At 45.7% G+C, this 17,276-nt stretch overlaps 1 protein-coding gene across 14 annotated transcripts in view; it reads right to left on the reverse strand.

Moving 5' to 3' along the window:
* Positions 1-17,276, reverse strand: part of syngap1b (synaptic Ras GTPase activating protein 1b) — a 77,980-nt gene that overhangs the window by 42,015 nt on the left and 18,689 nt on the right. For 13 of the 14 annotated variants that reach the window (XR_015087732.1, XR_015087733.1, XM_086037108.1 and 10 more), the window contains exons 2-3: positions 14,826-15,064; positions 11,123-11,228 (exon numbers count right to left, since the gene is read on the reverse strand). Coding sequence is in view for 11 of the 14 variants with exons in the window: in XM_086037108.1 (XP_085893234.1) it covers positions 11,123-11,228; positions 14,826-15,064 (345 nt within the window). In the remaining 3 variants the exon portion in view is untranslated. Of the gene's footprint in view, positions 1-1,576; positions 2,804-11,122; positions 11,229-14,825; positions 15,065-17,276 lie in introns of those variants that run through there. The other variant, XM_086037110.1, reaches the window with a different exon arrangement.

The raw sequence follows: 17,276 nt of genomic DNA on the forward strand, positions 1-17,276 counted from the left end.
TTGACTATAGCACGATAACAACTTGAAATGTGGAAAAGAGACCACTTTGCTTTTTTTTTTTTTTTTTTTTTTTAATGTTGGTGCTTTGCGGGCGGTGTTGCGTTTTGACTTGCAGTGGCGGTGTTGCGTTTTGAGCGGGCTGATGTCGTGCCTGGTGCGCCTGAAGACATACGCGTCCTCCTCGCAGCAACGCGCTTCCAACTCTAATTTTGGAGCAAGCGCCGGCTCCCCACTGGGGACGATTTGCCACAGAAGGGCAGCTAGAGGTGATGTCGGACGCCTTGTGCATGGTGGGGAAACACACGCCGACCCAAAAGGAAAAAAAAAAAAAAGTTTTTAATTGTTTGAGGCTGAGCTGCGTTTAAAGAAGGTGATGGTGCGCATCTCCAAATTAAAATAGTGCTTGTCTTGCACTGACACATTATTTTTACATCTTCGATTGAAACAGTAAATAATAAATTCTGCCTGTGTGAAAGCCACATGTCTAAGCTTTTTAATTCTTTTGTAATTACGCTTCTGTCTGCTACAGGGGCTGAGATATTAATCATTTTGTAAGCGTTGAATTTCTGGGGAGAACTTCAGGTTTTCAAAGGTAATTCCAAAGGCGACCGACGGTTTTGGGGAACTGTTGAGAAAGGCGCTTTAGGCCTTAATTGGGTTAACCAGTGTGTTGCTGCAAATACGAATTTCTGTAATATAATTTCTGTAGATATTGTTTTGTTTGTTTGAATGAAAATGAACCGATTTTCGGACTTCTTTCAGCACGTTATTCAGGAATGCAACTTAGGCCGACATCCGCAATAAGCTTCCAGTTTGCGGCAATGCGGTCGGCACCTTGCCAGTGACGGAACACAACATGGATGCATCCGCTCATCCATGCCAGACCCTTGGCAAATCAAAGCTCGAGTTCGTCTTTCTACAAAAATATGGAGCATAACTCAAACTGTTTGTCAAAGGGGACGTTCCTAACGCGAGCGTCCAACTGTATGAGACAACAGAAAGAAGACTGAGAAAGGCCTTTGGATGGTCAAGTAGTCATTTATGTCCAGATAGACAATTATGAAAAGTGTCGCGAGACACACCAACTCACCGCATGGCTCGAGGTGAACCTCGGTGGTGTTTTTACATGGCGTTCGCCGTTCACTTTCTCTCACCATCATGGCACAGCCTTTCTACGAACTAGCACAACACATCCTCGGTTTCGAGCGGACATACGATACCCATGCTGTGTTTGAGGACCAGGTTAGTAAACGTGTGCGACTCCCAACGTGGTTGCATTCCCTCAACAAGCGTATTCACCGTATAAAAGATGTGCTGATCTCAAAGTGATGCAAGGGCGCCATCTACAGGGATGTGCTCGTCATTACAGCAATGAATTTGACAGACAAGCTGGGGCGAGACCCCCTTCCACGCCGACCCGACGAAAAATGGAATTGACCAATATATTCCATTAACGCTTGATGAATGGAAACGTCCACCACGCTCCACCAGTTAAAACAAAATACCTGCATAATTTCTCTACAATAAAGAAGAGCAGACATGCTAGATTGAAAGTACATGATGAAAATAATCCTACCGACAAATCAGGTGGCCTTTGTTCTGATGCCTTGACGGGCTTCTTCCACTGTTGTCAGTAATTCCAAAGTTTGCGTTGACATTCCGCTTGAGCGTGTCCACCACGGGATCTGCTGACGCATCGGCTGCAAATTGGGCGTCAAAAAAGGTCCGAGTGTATTCCGCCACCAAAGGAAAACTCTCCAGCTTCCACTTCCAAGGCACTCCAAAAAACGTCAGTTTGAATGATGGCAATTATTCGGTGGCAGCAAGTAGCACAGTTCAGTCAAACTCCTTCGACAGACAAAACAAACAAGAGAAGCACAATTGCGGTACAACGGAGTTTTTGCGTTCTCTGGGAGACCTCAAACCAAACCAAGCAAAGTGGTGCAGGTGGATGGGATAGGACAGGACGGGACGGGACAGGACAGGACAGGACAGGACAGGAAGTACATTCCCAGCTGCAGCTGGCCTCCAATAAGGTGACCCCAAAGTGCCTCCGTGACGAGAGAGCGCTGCCGGCGCCTCCTCGTTCCTCTTCCTTCTTTTTAAGTAGGCCACTGTTCATTATGTGCACGCATCTCTCATCGCCAGTCGCCGAGAGAAACAAACACAGACGAAGAATCTCACGCCGAGGAGAAGGAGGAGGAGGAGGAGGAGGAGGAGGAGGAGGAGGAGGCGCGGCTGCTGCGCTTGGCCCTCCGTCGCCGCCTTTCGCAGCGCCTCCTCGCGGCATCTGGCTGAGCTCCCCCGGCGGGGGGGCAGGCGGACCGTCCGCCGAGGTGGTTCATCTTGCACGCTCGGGAGCCAAAGTAGACGGACGGCTGTCCACCGCGCCGAAAAACAACAAACAAGCAAGCAAGAAAACCAGTGGTTGACGATTTAGTCCCTCCGATGGGCTGACGACCGCGAGCGGCGCGCGCTCCTCGAGGAAGGTGCCTGTGAGCTGACGGGGCCGCCTTGGCGTCTGCCAGCAGCCCGCCGCGTGGACGTGGAGAGCATCCTGCGTGCACAGCAGGGCAACGACAACGCCACGGCCGAGAGAGAGAGAGAGAGAGAGAGAGAGAGAGAGAGAGAAAGAGAGAGAGAGAGAGAGAGAGAGAGAGAGAGAGAGAGAGACAGAGAGAGAGAGAGACACAGAGAGAGAGAGAGAGAGAGAGAGGGAGACAGAGAGATATTAAGAGGGTGAGAGAGATATTAAGAGAGAGAGAGTGATATTAAGAGAGAGAGGGAGACAGAGAGATATTAAAAGGGAGAGAGAGAGAGAAAGAGAGATATTAAGAGAGAGAGGGAGATAGAATGAGAGAGAGAGCGCGAGAGAGAGTGGGAGTGAGAGAGAGAATGAGAGCGGGAGAGAGAGAGAGAGAGAGAGGGAGACAGAGAGATATTAAGAGGGTGAGAGAGATATTAAGAGAGAGAGAGTGATATTAAGAGAGAGAGGGAGACAGAGAGATATTAAAAGGGAGAGAGAGAGAGAAAGAGAGATATTAAGAGAGAGAGGGAGAGAGAATGAGAGAGAGAGCGCGAGAGAGAGTGGGAGTGAGAGAGAGAATGAGAGCGGGAGAGAGAGAGAATGAGAGGGATAGCGAGGCAGAGAGAGAATGATAGAGCAAGAGAATGAGAGGGAGAGAAAGAGAGAGGGAGGGAAAGGGAAAGAGTGACAGAGAGAAGAGAAAGATAGAGGGAGAGAGAGAGCGCTCGCTCCTTTGCTAGGCGTGCGTGCGTGCAAAAGGGAGGCGGGGTTGCTTGCATCCCTGCTAGGACCAAAACTGCTTTTCTTACCTCCAGCTTCCATTTCTTCCCCTTCATGGCCAATTACACATTTTTCCACAAAAAAAAAACAACAAAAAAATTAAATCCAACCACCCATTATTAAGACAGCTCATTTGTACATTCAATTACAATCACTCATTTTTCTTTGCGACTTGCATTCCCAAATCCACATACAAATATGTTAAATGAAATCAATCGTTATAAAAAGAAAAAAAAAATCAATGTAAAGCAGCGTTAAGCTGTCAGAGCTAAACAGCTCTCCTATACGCGTTTCCATGATGACAACTTTTTAACATCATGGCCTGACTGTGTCGGCAGTCATGTACTCCTTTACTGTTCTCTCCTCAATTTTTTTTAAAAATAGTTGTTGACTAAAAAGTCCTTTTCCACATCCTTATCCAGTGATGTGGAAGTACAGCCCCGAATTACCAGAGAAACTACCACTCGCATCAGTCCCCTAAGCAACAACTCAATAATAATAAATAAATAAAAATCTGAATCGGCCAGAGTTTTGCCGCTTAAACGCAGAAAAGTTGCATGAAACAGTAAATATTGTTGAGAATAGTTTTCATGCTTGACGACGCAACGTCGTTATACGAATGCCGGACACGACCACAAGATTGACAGGAAGGCTTAGGATACGTTTCAAGCATTAAATTTGGATCCCGTTTTAGCTCAACTCTCTCTTGGCACATCATTTCAAATGTGAGTGAGAAAGTGAAAAGGCGCCTCAGTATCCTCCCCCCTACCCTCGAGTCATGGTTGTGGGTCATTTTTGTTGGTGTGAGTGTTAACGGAGCAAAAAAAAAAAAAAAAAAAGTCACTTAAATCATGATAGATTTTTTTCAAAATAATCGGCCATCAAATTGTTTTCCTACCAAATATCGTCATGGGCCTCAAAAAAAAAAAAAAAAAAAGTGATGTCATGGTGACTTGTCTTCAACTAACTCACGCGATGTTCCGCCAGCACTACAAAAAGGGCCAAGTGGTGACGTAGCGGATGGGGAGCGAACCCCAACGGCTAAAAATAACATCCGGGTGGCCACAAGCCTCGGTCCCGTCACACACTTGCTGGAATTAAATACAAAAAATAAAAAAAAACATTCTCCCTCTCTCAGTGTGTGTGTGTGTGTGTGCGTGTGCAGCTCACTCTTCACACTGTGCGTCTGCTCTGTAATTATTTCCATGGTTACCATTAAATCTGCTGTATTAGCAAGCGTCGCCCTCACTCTTGTGTGTGCAAGCTGCTTAAAAAAAAACTAAAAACTAAGACATGACAATGTTCATAAGGACGAGGATCGACAAGATTTGGGATGAAAAAAAAAAAAAAAGGACGAGGATGTACAAGATTTGGAAAAAAAACAAACAAAAAAAAGGTCTAGCAGAACCTGAGGCTCAAAGCTAAACCTTCCATTCCAAGGCTCGTGTCATCTGGAACAAAATCAACTCCAGCTCCAAGCAAGAGGGGAAAAAAAACAATGTCCAATGTGAAAACAGTTGAGTGACAGCCAGAGTGCTAACTTGGCTATCCCAGGGAATCTCACTCCATTCAGTTAGCGACAGTTTGTGAAAAAGACGTACAGGGTATGTTTTCCACAGTGACATCTTCATTCCAAGAAGACACTACAGCCCAACCATCCCCTTGACAATCATAATCGCTAACGGCGAAACTGAACGCTAGCAGCACCCGAGGCTCATAGCTTAACTTTTTCACATTCAAATGTGGGAGCCAGTTGTGACAACCACCTCACCCGACTGTTTCTCGTGGAGAAGGTGCACTTGGACCCGAGCGGCACTTGACAGCAATCAGTGCGCTAATTTACCTGTTGTTGGGAACCTCACTCTATTTACTTTTCACAAAAACAAACAAGAATGCATACAATGTAATTTGTCCACAGTGCCATCAAAGAAACGCCAACAACCCCCAACGAGCTTGTTTAATAGAAAAGACCGCTTATCGGGATCTGAGGCTCAAAGCTAAACCTCCTTCCGTTCAAAGCCTGCTGTGACAAAATCAACGGCAGCAAATTGTAGAACATGTGAAAGCAGTCTCGCAACAGCCAGTGCGCTAGCGCTAACTTGCCGCGCCCGGGGAACCAATTTGTGCAAAAGACGTACTACGTATTATATGAACGCATTACGCCAAGAAGATGAACATGTAAACTCCACTTCTGACGCCGTCAGTCAAAAGTGCTTCACATTGCAGCGTGTGGCCGTCCCTAATACTGTGTCCCGTCGGCCTTTCTTATCTGGCAGAGTGCAAGCAAAGCACTGCTGCTGCTGCTTTCAAAGAGAGAGAGAGAGAGAGAGAGCGAGAGAGGTTCAAATGTCCTTACAGTGCAGAAATGACCTCCATGCGCACGCACGCACGCGCGCACGCACACACCACGCATGAGTTCGGCGTGCCTGGAGGTGACGGCTTTGCACTGCGCTGCTGTGTTGGCCTGACAACTGCTGCCTTCCTCTCTTCATCCTCGTCATCCTCACCCGCTTTCATTTAGTACAAACGGGATGGAGCATCTAATGGCCCCGCACGCACGTGCGCGCACACAGACATGAGGGAGGAAACAAAAGTGCTGCAAACTGTTATCGCACAGCAGCGGGTGCACGAGGAGATGCGGAGATTCGGTATTTGTCACGAGTGCAATTGGAGACAGTGTCACTCCACTGGACTCACATGGCGTCGAGTACCGGACCGTAGCGTCCTGTAGTTACGAGTAGCGTAGCGCCGTACTGACGGCTTCATTAGGTCTTGCTTCGTTTCTATTTATTGAGCTCATTGATTGATTTGTTCGCATATGATAATATGCGGAAAATAAGAAATGGAGTTCATAAAATAAGCAATTTCACATGTGACAACTTGTATTCATTCATCGCTGGTTGAACATTATTCTATCAATTCCAATTTTGAAAACGACATTTATCATGTTTGGATGTATTTATTTTTAAAAATCCAATAATTGTTTCATTAAAGCGAAAGTCCACCCAAACATATTTTCTTCAAGAATATGTTCCCAGCAGGCCCACTAGTTGAAACACGGCATTCTGATTCAATTTGCGTTTGCGGAATAAGTGTTAATCCACTCGTTTTTAGCCATCTCTGGGGGCGGCCATTTTGTCACTTCTGTCGACTGAAAATGACATCACAAGTGCTCACAACGACCAATCACGGCTGACCTGTTTTCTGAATCTGAGCCGGGATTGGTGGTTGTGATCAGTTGTGATGTCCTTTTCAGTCGACAGAAGACAAAATGGCCACCCCCAGAGATGGCTTAAAACGAGTGGATTAACACTTATTCCACCAATGCAATATTCATCAGAATGCCGTGTTTCAACTAGTGGGCCAGCTGGGAAAAATATTCTTGAAAAAAATATGTTTGGGTGGACTTCCGTAGATGGCACTGGGCTGAAAGTGCACTGACACTGCCATTTCTTTTCGTGTTGTAGACGCAAGGCTGCCGTCAACATCAACATTCGTGATCATCACATTCAAAATAAAAACATGGGATTCTTTTTCGGATTCAAATCAACTCGAAGCAAATCCTTGTCGGCCATATTCATATCACGTCTTCACGTCTCCATTGACCAAGACGACGACGACGACGTCGAGGCTGCCGCGCTGGCGCGCCGTCGTCATGCCGACCGCGCATCCAAGGCCTCCGCCCTCCCTGCGAAACGTTCATTCTTTTCCCATCGGGCGGATGAGGCGGCCGCGCGGCAAGGTCGAACTTGGGCGCCGACGCCGAGATACGCGCATGCTGGCCCATCCGGCCAACTGCCATCCGTCCGTCCGTCCGTCCGTCCATCCATCCATCCACCTGCCCATTTTCTACGGTCAGAATGCCGTGTTTCAACCATTGGGCCTGCATAGAACATATTCTTGAAAAAAAATGTTTGGGTTGATTTCCCCTTTGACTTAGTCCTAATATAAAAATTGAATACAATGGTACTTTTGGTGAAGGAACTATCGAGGTCCTCTCGATAGTATGAAGCTCCCGATACTGTATGGCGATGATTAGAGAGTTTGAAATTCCCAACAGGGCCCGAGAGTCACATCACAATGATTCATACTGTAGCCCCGCTGGAGCTTTGTTTTTGTTTTTTGTTGTAAAGAACATGTAGAGCAGCCGCACAAAAACAAACTGTAATTTATTCTGTCTTTCCACAAATTGACAAAGTCGGTTGCTGTGCTGTGCGAGCGTGAGTGGGTGCACTCGCCGAAGAATTGAGTGACAGCACGTAGAGTCGGCCTCAGCTGTTTTTCACGTCCCGACGGCGCACACACTGTCCAGAATATTCAAAGTGGAAGAGAACAAGCCTCGCTTTTCCACACTCCGACACAAAGCGAGTCAATTCGCCGAATACAAAAAAAAAAAACAACTTGTTTTTATGCGTGCATCCATGCAAACTGCGTGCAGTGCACTTTTGCTGATTTTCTGACGGATGTTACCAAACAAACCAGAAACTCAATTATCATTTATCTTTGCACATTTTCTCCATTGTCAATTCGAAGTAAGGTCCTTTTTCTTTTTCAACAAAGGATCGGAAATTAAGAAATGATTGTTAATGTGAGTCTGATTGAAAAAAAGAGTCACGTCAATAATTGTTCAAAGTGCACTAATACTTGACAGCTACTGGCTTCATTTTAATTTTCATGCACGATCATATCGTCGTGCACGTCAGGCAGGCTGGGACCAGCTGCAAAGTTTCTTCCAAGTGGAATGTACGACTCTCTTCATTGTCGTTCTTTTGAGTTTGCACACTTGAAGCTGCAAGCTAACGAGGGTTGCGTAAGAGCAGCGGCTTGCTGCTGTGATAAGCGCTGATTTGCATTCTGCTGGCGCGGGGCCCAAAGCGCCAATGTTCAAATCTGGTCATTTGCTTATTTTCCCTCAAATCAATACCATCTGGCAGTCAACACGTGTATCTGCTTTTTCTATAAATTAGTGAGCAATCTAAAGTGAGGGCGCAAACGTTGGACATTTTTTGGTTTGGTGGATTGCACCCGACGTCGGCAAGACAATCCGCCGAGTCGACGAATCGCGAAAATAATCGCCGAGCAGTCGGTTATCAAAAAACAATCGTTCGTGGCAGCCCTAAATTTCGATGAGTCGCCTCAAGCCGCGGCCGCCTTTTTGACAGAAGCTCCCTCAATCAGGACACGCTTCCCCCAGCCCCCCCTGCCTCGACGAATGTTTTCCACCATCCACACTGGCCGCTGAGCAAAAAAGTTGACGTCAAGCACGGCGTACGGCGCATATGAAAGCTGACAAAGACTTGGAATGGAAATAACGCTGCAAAATGCCGACGTTGTCTTTGAGGCGTTTATGTAAAGCGCCGAGCGCGTGCTGCCGTTACATAAGCAGGCTCGACTTTCACCCCCGTGGGCCGCTGCCGTTTCATCGAACTTTTAAGTGGAAAAGCGGGCGAGAGTGCGCTCGTCCCTCGCTTTGAGTGACAGCTGCCCCCCCTCGAAAAGAGGAAAAAAAAAAAGAAAAGAAAAAGCCGTCATCTACCTCATCTTCTGGCGCACAAACACTTGCGTTGACTGGCTGCTTGTCAAGCATTCTTTTTATTCTCCTTTATGCAGAATCTGTACTGCATTGGAAGGTGTCACCCGTATATTAGTTCCAAAGCGATATGGATTTTTAGAGGCCGATTCCAATATTATTTCATCAAAATAAGACATCTTGCTTTTACTTGAATGATCAGCATTTTTGGACGGATGCTACGGACCAAACCAAAATAGTAACTGAATCATCGGTTTAGGTTTGGGCATTGTCGATTTAAAATGGTGAATAAAGGGAATCATCCGATTCATTGATTAATCATAAAAATAATCGACAGATTGACGGTTACAATAACCATCATTTGCAGGCCTACTATATGGTAAAAAAAAACAAACTCTAGATTGGATTTTTATCTAAAGGCCTGGGACGTTTCCCCGCGACAAACGAGAATCGACTCACTCTCAGCGTTCAGGAGTAAAGCCGTAAAACGATGCAGACTTGCCGTTGCAGGGCAAAGTTTCACGAGTGCCGCGCGGCGCTCCTCTTTGAAATTCAGCGCGGCGTCCCTCCCTGGGATGTTCTGCTGATGCCGGCCGGCTAAAGTTCTGCTCGTCTTCCCGCACGTCCAAATGAGTATTCGCTGTGGAGTCAAAGACAGGCCGCTGACCCTGCTGACGACGGGGAACCGTTGACTCCTTCTCCACGTCACCTCGGCTTTGCTACACTCAGCGAGTTGGCATAAACGCTGCGCCAGCCCTCGGTTTGTGAAAGGCAAATAATAATAATCGCAATAGTAAAAGAAAAAGAACTAGCGTAATAGTAATAATAAATACACATCACCTAAAGAAAGTCAGACATAGTATTTGAATTGTGGTCAGCCAGGCAATTCTTTCAACTGTTTTTTTTCCCACTCAGCATCTTCCATCATTTTCGATAAGATGGATCTTATGCAAGCGTTTGTTGCAAGATACACAAACACGACACACTCGTTGGACGGACGGAGGGCGGATAGGACTGACTGATAACGAGTCCACGGTTAGGGTTGCCCAAGAAGACGAATCAATAGAAAGAAAAGTAGATTTGGCCAAAGGAACAAAGGAAGGACAAATCGAAAGAGGAATTGTGGATGGACAGAACCATGATATCGAGGGATGGATGACAAATTAATCGACGGACAATGAAGGGGACCAAAAAAACCTGCGTCTAACCCCAAGGACATTGTAGAGGAGGTTTCACTGTAGTCCGCTACGTCCAAATGTCACGATTAGGGCATTTTTCATGAATCGGTTCCAGTCAACTATAGCGTCAATGGCCGTCAAGTGACCGGCCAGTCAGGAACAATTTGAAAGGCGCTCGTCGCCCAGCCTCAGCCACGACAAGCAATTCGGAGTGGACACTTTGGGGAACCCTCTAGGTCCAGTCTATGAAAATGCCCTGCTAGTCATCGGGGAGCAGGAAAGGAGCGACTTGATGCCAACGACTGCAGTCAAGTCCACAAGGACGGCGGGAGCTAAAAATAGCTCCAGTGGCACAAAGTAAGCTGGAGACTGAAAACCTGGGCCGGGAAGTCTTTCATCTGAAGGCCTAACGAGTGACAAGCAGCTGAAAAATATGCAAAGAGATCTACAGCACGTCATCGTTGCTAGGTGACCAATCCGCTAGCAGGTGCCGCTAACGCAGCTGAAGAGCAAAAGCAGCCAGTAAGCGTGTCGAGTCAAGTGTGGCCTCAACATGATCGCATTTACAAGCACAAGTCAAACATTTGCTCCTGCAACAAAGTTGCCTTCTCGCTTCTTTCGGCTTCATTGCGGGCCAATGTTAGTTTTCGGCCAATCAGACTTCAACCTTTGCGTGTTGCCGGGTCATCGTAATCTGCCCATTCTCCCCATCAGTCGTGCTGCTGCTGACCCCTTGGACTGCAACTGTTGAGCAACGCCGGCGCTTCTTGAAACAATTACTCTTCAAAAATCTTACCGAGCCACTCGATGACATCAGCGTTTGTCCGTCCTCTGATTGGTCGGTCGGAGCACTTGAGCTTGATACCGTCAAGGTGGATTAGCGAAACAATCTGGATCACTCGAAAATGATCCATTTCCCTGATATTGCTCTTCGCGGCTCAAACGAACATCGTGGTTCTATTGGACCAACTTCAGACAACAAAAGTCCGAAATTGAAATGACAAATGTGGTCACTGAACGCATTGGAAAAAAAAGACATTTCAAGTGTTTGGTGGTGGTTTTTTTTTTTTTTTTTTTTGTGGCAGCGGGAAGGTGTTGCGTGCTCACCCATCTCGGGATGGGGTCGTCCCTCAACAGGAACGCTGACCGTGCGGCGCAGCAGCTTGTTCCTGTGCGACTCGGAGCGCCTCTCGCGCATCAGCAAAGGGTGGACCTGCACACGCACACGCACAAGACAAGACTAAGTGCACAAAAAGTCTTCCTTGTATGTCGTACACAAACGTCTGTAATGGGGAGCGAGCTTCGAGTTAGGCAATAATGCGTGGCTTGTTTGACTTTTATTATTTGAATTATTTGTTACCACAGGGGTACCTTGAGATACGAGCGCCTTGACTCACAGTTTTTTTTGCGATACGAGCTGTCGCTTGGCTGATTTTTTTTTTCTTTTGTCTTGGGATACGTGCAAAAATTTGAGAGAGCAGTGCGCTTCAGACTCCCACCACTTGTTGGCGCCGGCAAACTTCACAACATCTGGCCAACATCCATTCACGTTGGTTTCCTTGCAGTGGAAGGACAACACCAGTTGGCGGCACTATTGAGCTGCTTTGCCAACCGCCAGAAGAAGGAAGGAAGGAAGGAAGGAAGGAAGGAAGGAAGGAAGGAAGGAAGGACAATACATTATGCACAGCTGCGTTTTGGTACTGGGACCTGGTGCTTGCACGCTCCGTCGCCAGATCAACACTCTCCAATTAGAGTTTTTTTTCATCCAGCCGCTATCATGAGCATTCTCAAGTAATTCCAGACTTTTTAACCTGCTTTGTTTATGAATTTTCAGCACTGCGCTGTGAGCTCCGCCTGCTTCTAGACAACCCCTGGATTCACTCTGCGCACTGCACCTGGGCAATTCAATCTTGCGCAATTGAACATCCACTATCTTTGACTCAAACTCCCCATTGTATTTCCCAAGTTGTTTCCAGTCCTGATGATGTTGAATCAACATTGTTTCCTTATCATTGATTCAAATAAAAACCAACTAAAATGTGCATGTAGATTCTGTTTTGGATGATGGCTTCATGCTTAAGCCGAACCATATTTCAACATTGATTCCCCCCTATTTTGCTATCTGGGTAGTAATCCTGGCCTATACGAGAAAGAGCTCCCAAATATCCTGACTAGCCCTTCTTGCGGTTTTCATGTCAATTCCCGTGCGGTGTGTTCTCGTCTTTTTTTTTCTCTCCATGCATCGCCAACGGGAGTCATGAAGTTAGTCACACCCGCGACTTGGCGAGACCACCGAGGGGGCAAGTGGGGGAGAAACACCTGGAGGCTCATTTTTACACGGCGGGAGGCGGGATGCAACAGGTCAGGCCTAGCGGGAGTTTGCGGAGGCCATGCTGGCACGCAGAGAGGGCAACAACAAAACAAAACAAAACAACCCCCCCCCAAAAAAAAAAACCCTAACAAATCATCTTCATGAGCTGCAAAAAGAAACTGCTTGTGGAAGCTGAAGAGACAATCAAGTGAAATGCAATTGACGTATATTAAAAACACATTACATTTTACTGGCAGGTTTTTGCTATTTGGAGAAAGGCTTACTCCATTTTTTGCACCAAATTGCAACTTCTTCCTCATGATATTGTATTCGAAATGCAGAAAAAGGCGTATTTGGGATGGCGTGACTTTTTCCCCAGAAAATGTGCTAGTTTTTACACGTAGCATTTCGACGATAGAAGAAGGAGCATTTTGGATACAAAAGAATCTTTGGGGTGTTTTTGCCGACCGCGTGTTATGAAGACACCTGGGTAGGATTTTCAATGGTGAAAAAAAATTCATAACACACCTTCAAAATAAGACTTTCATATGAAAAAAGGCTCTTTTGTTGTCATTGGATTGTGATGCAAATGCACATTGCGGCTGGCGGGAGACAAATTCGAAGTGCCTGCCTGCCTTCCTTGCTTCCTTCCTTGTGTCTTCAAGCAGGCGACCAAAAAGCAGCCCGAGGTGAGTTTTGGACTGGATTTGGAAAAGGGTTAGGCACTCTTGTAAGATGCACTAAACTTGTTGTTCTTTCATGTCAAAAGAAGTGTCAAATCCTCATTTCAACCAATTTTAATCGAAATGATTTGTCTATTTATAATTAACCATCATGCAATAAAATAATGTTAGGTTTTACTAATATTTTTTGTATTTTTACAAACAGGCGTTTATTTTAATTCAGTGAAATTCAAGCAATCATTTCCAATAACAAGTAACAAAAATGGTTTATTTGACTATCAGAAGACATTCATTCATGCTCATTTCAACTGTATTTCTGCAAATTGTAATGCATTTCTTAAATTAATTGAACTACAATTAATCATCGCAGTACATTAAGAAAATACAAAAAAGTGTAACTGTTTATGTTTGACTAATATCTCTGTTTTGTTCACAAATGAATTCACAAATGAAATGAAGATGAGATGAAGTCATGACTGTGAACGAATCAAGAAACATATTTTAATTAACAAAAGTTAGGAAAAATTCATCTATGTCTCCAGGACTACTCGTATATGATCATTTATATGATGATTGATGATTTGATTGGATTGAAACTCTTGCATGCACGTGAACACGACTAGAAGACTGGTGGCTCATCTCCATTTCTAGCACGGCTGCAAGCATTTTTCATGGCCCTCTTCCTCCCCCTAGGGGGCAAAGGTAGGCATAACAGCCTGGAGAGAAAAAGCATCCAAAAGGTTGTTGGACTTTGGTTCGAAATTTCTGACTGGTAAAATTTACAACAGGTGTATGTGTGTGTGTGCGCGCGCACGTGAGAGCCATGACCATCAAGTCATATGCCGTTCTGTGATTCTTTCAGTCTCTCTTTCGCTATCTGCTGTTGGCACACGAACCTCCGTGGCCACGCCCCTCTCGGAACATCCTGATAAAATTTTCAAATATTGTTCACCAGTCACTCGAAGCGTGTGCATATGCTTGGAATGTTTTTTTTTTTTTATAGCTCTTACACTTTAGTTACAACTCAAGCATATCCAGTATCGACGTGGTCATAATCTGACACTGCACAAACCGATTTCGGGTGGGACAAAGATATCGATATCACTGGTATCGTTTAGTTATTTCTTATGCGACAGTATCGACACCATTAAATATCAACCTGGTCATGGTCCGTTACTGTACGTATCTACACTGAATACACACATACAGATAAGTATAAAGCAAAACTGCACGTTTCAGAGTGGCCTTGTTTTTACAGTGGCAAGTCTAAGACACACCTGTGCAATAATCATGCTGTCCAATCAGCATCTTGATATGACACACCTGTGAGGTGGGATGGATTAGCTCGAGAAAGGCTCACCAACACAGATTTGTGACCAATATTTGAGGGAATTGGCCTAAAAAAAAACAATGTTTATGGAGAAAAAGATCTTTGAGTGCAGCTCATGTTTTTGTTCAGTGTATTATGGGTGGGACAAAATATCAATATCTCTTGGTAATGTTTCACTACGTATTTTTCTACAGTATCAATACACCAGCATCATATGCATTGTTTTTATTATTATTATTGCTATTATTGCTTGGTATGGTTTCGTTATTTCTTATGTTACAGTACCAATTCACATGCATCAAAAAGTATCAGACTGTCGCAGTCTGATACTGTACGTACCTATTTTTGGGGGCGAGGGGGACAAAATATCAATGTTTATTGGTTTCACCCATTTCTTTTATGGTGCAGTCAAATCAAAATGCAAAATGGCCAGTTGTGGTCTCGTTCTTTGTTCGGGTCGCGTATGGAGGGACGGGCACGGCCTACCTCTTCCTGGTCCAACATGTGGAAAGGCTTTCCGGGGCTCACGCGCAGACGGGCGTTCCAGCGGTCGGGCGGCGGGCGCTCGTTGGAAGGATGCTCGTACGGGGGGCGGCTGTAGTGGGGGCGCTCGTAGGCAGGGGGGGCAGCGTGGAAGGCCAGGACCTGCTGGGAGCGCTGCTGCTGGTGGTGGTGGTGGTGGAGGTGATGGAGGTGGTAGGAGGGGGGGGCGGCAAACCTTGCATCTGGATGGCGGACACAATACATTCATGTTAGGTCCAACTCCATTCTGGCGACGCTGCTTCATTCGCCAGCACTCGTCACTCCCCAACACTACCACCGAAACCGCCAACCATGGAGGGGGCTCCAGTACGCTCCAGACCGACCCCCAACGTAAGCCAAATACACGTAAAAGATGATTCTGATGACCCTTTCCCTACTCCCGAATCATTCTGGAGTGTTTCACATCAAAAGGATCTCACAAGGTCAAAAGAAAGCAAAAGGAAGCCTCCCAAAACCACAAAGATATTCAAATTATCTTTGCAAATCGCCCCGATTTCAAGGTTGTGTGGGAAAATGTGGAGGACATGAAAATGATATGCAAGGGTTGACTTGGCATATGATTACCCCCCCCCAACTGTATAATATTTAGAGAAATAAGAAAAATAGATTAAAAACACAAACATTGACAAACTGACAAAGACATAAAATATAAGCACATTGTACAACAATATTGGACAAACATGGCAGGATGGATGGGAAAAAAAAGAAATTGGGGAAAAAAATTTGGAAACATGGAAAAAATGTAGACTTTAAAAAAAATACACAGATAATGATAAATATATAGATGTAAACAGAAAGATACTGGAAAAAACACATTTTATACAAAATATTGGATAAAGGAATTTTTGGGAAAAAAATTTACAAACATTTTTGAAAAAAATAGTAAAAAGTGAAAATAATACTGGCAAAAAAAATCCATAAATAATACAAAAAATATACATTGAAAAATTGCAGAATTTAAAAAAAAAAAAAAAAAAGAAAAAAGCCTGCCAGACGCCAGTGTCACATCACGTCGTGTCGCGCCACTGCCGACAACACTGACAATTGCCTAATTCAGGCAAAAGATGAACGCACACCATCTTTTGGATTTTTTTTTTTTAATTATGGATAAAGCTGCTGAAATATAAATGAGCCCCCGCCCCTAATGAATGCAAAAGATTGTGAAGGTTTGGCGTGCTGCGAAAAGGTTAATCCGAGAGGTCATGTTGGCAAAGACGCCTCTCGAAATGAATCATCTGCTGCTCATGAATATGCCTCGCTCATTTGCACGCCTGCGAACTTGATGAGCCGCCGTTTTTTGAAGAACGTCCAGCAGCCGCAAGACAACAACAAGAACACTGAGCAGAATTTTTCTATTTTTTTTATTTTTTTTTTAACTCACTTCCCAACTTGTGGGCGGATTTCTAGTCGCTCAACGATTGAACGACGGCGCGCAGTTTGGGGGGAATTCGCCCCCGTCACAGGAAGGCCACTCTCAAGGAAAGAAGCCACCCGCATCCAGGCAAGGGAAAATGAATTCCATTATCAAAAATACAAATCGCCGCCGATCATGTTCATGTAATGGCGGCGGGCAAAATGATGACCAGGCTTCAAGTGGGATGAATTGCGCAATCCTAACTCGATCTCGTTGGTCTTGAAGAGTCGAGGACGCGACGCGCTCGGCCTCGTCATCCAAACTTTGCAAAGTAACGTCGGCAGTCGCCGAGGGCAAAGGCGGCGTGACTCATGCCTCGGCCCATCTTTGCTACTGTGGCGTCCACTCCTCACCCCCCCCCCACACACGGGTCGTCCCGCACAGTGCTTGACACGGCCACAAATGCTGACAGGCCTCTTTGTTTGCCTCCATCTTCTTCTCTGGCTTTCTTTCTGTCTGCGGGCGCCTTGCGCGTTTTCTGCCGCCCTTAGCAGCTCACAAAAAGCAAAGTGAGAGTCGCTCTTGGTCAACTGCACCCGACAGGCCTCATGTTGATTTCTACATGGCCTACGACGCCAACTACCCCGGCCGCTCGGCCTTTCCCTTCCCAGGCCGGACGACTTCCTGTCTTTGTCCAGTTCCGGTTAAGGTTCGGCTAATCCAGTTCTAGTTCACTTGTTGACCAGTCTATCACTGGCTGTAGTGCAGTACTCGACTCATTCCCGACCAGTTCCGTTGTTGTCTCAGTGTCTACTTGACCGTAGGTGAATTCAACTCCTCGGACGTGTCTCCGACCTGGCAAGTGGACAAATAAACTGCTTGAAGCAAGCACGCTTCGCCTCTTATCCGGCCAGCGGCGGCAGCAAAAGCGTGACAACTTTACAAATCCCGACTTGTATATTCATACTAATAGCACTGAAGAAGTCTTTTCAAAGCGTGTTTTGTCCACTTCTCCTGCCGGAGTACGGAGTGGAACGCCA

Source organism: Filicampus tigris, chromosome 8, assembly GCF_054856515.1.
Source record: "Filicampus tigris isolate MCC_2025a chromosome 8, RoL_Ftig_1.0, whole genome shotgun sequence".
In the NCBI taxonomy this organism is placed as follows: Eukaryota; Metazoa; Chordata; class Actinopteri; order Syngnathiformes; family Syngnathidae; genus Filicampus; species Filicampus tigris.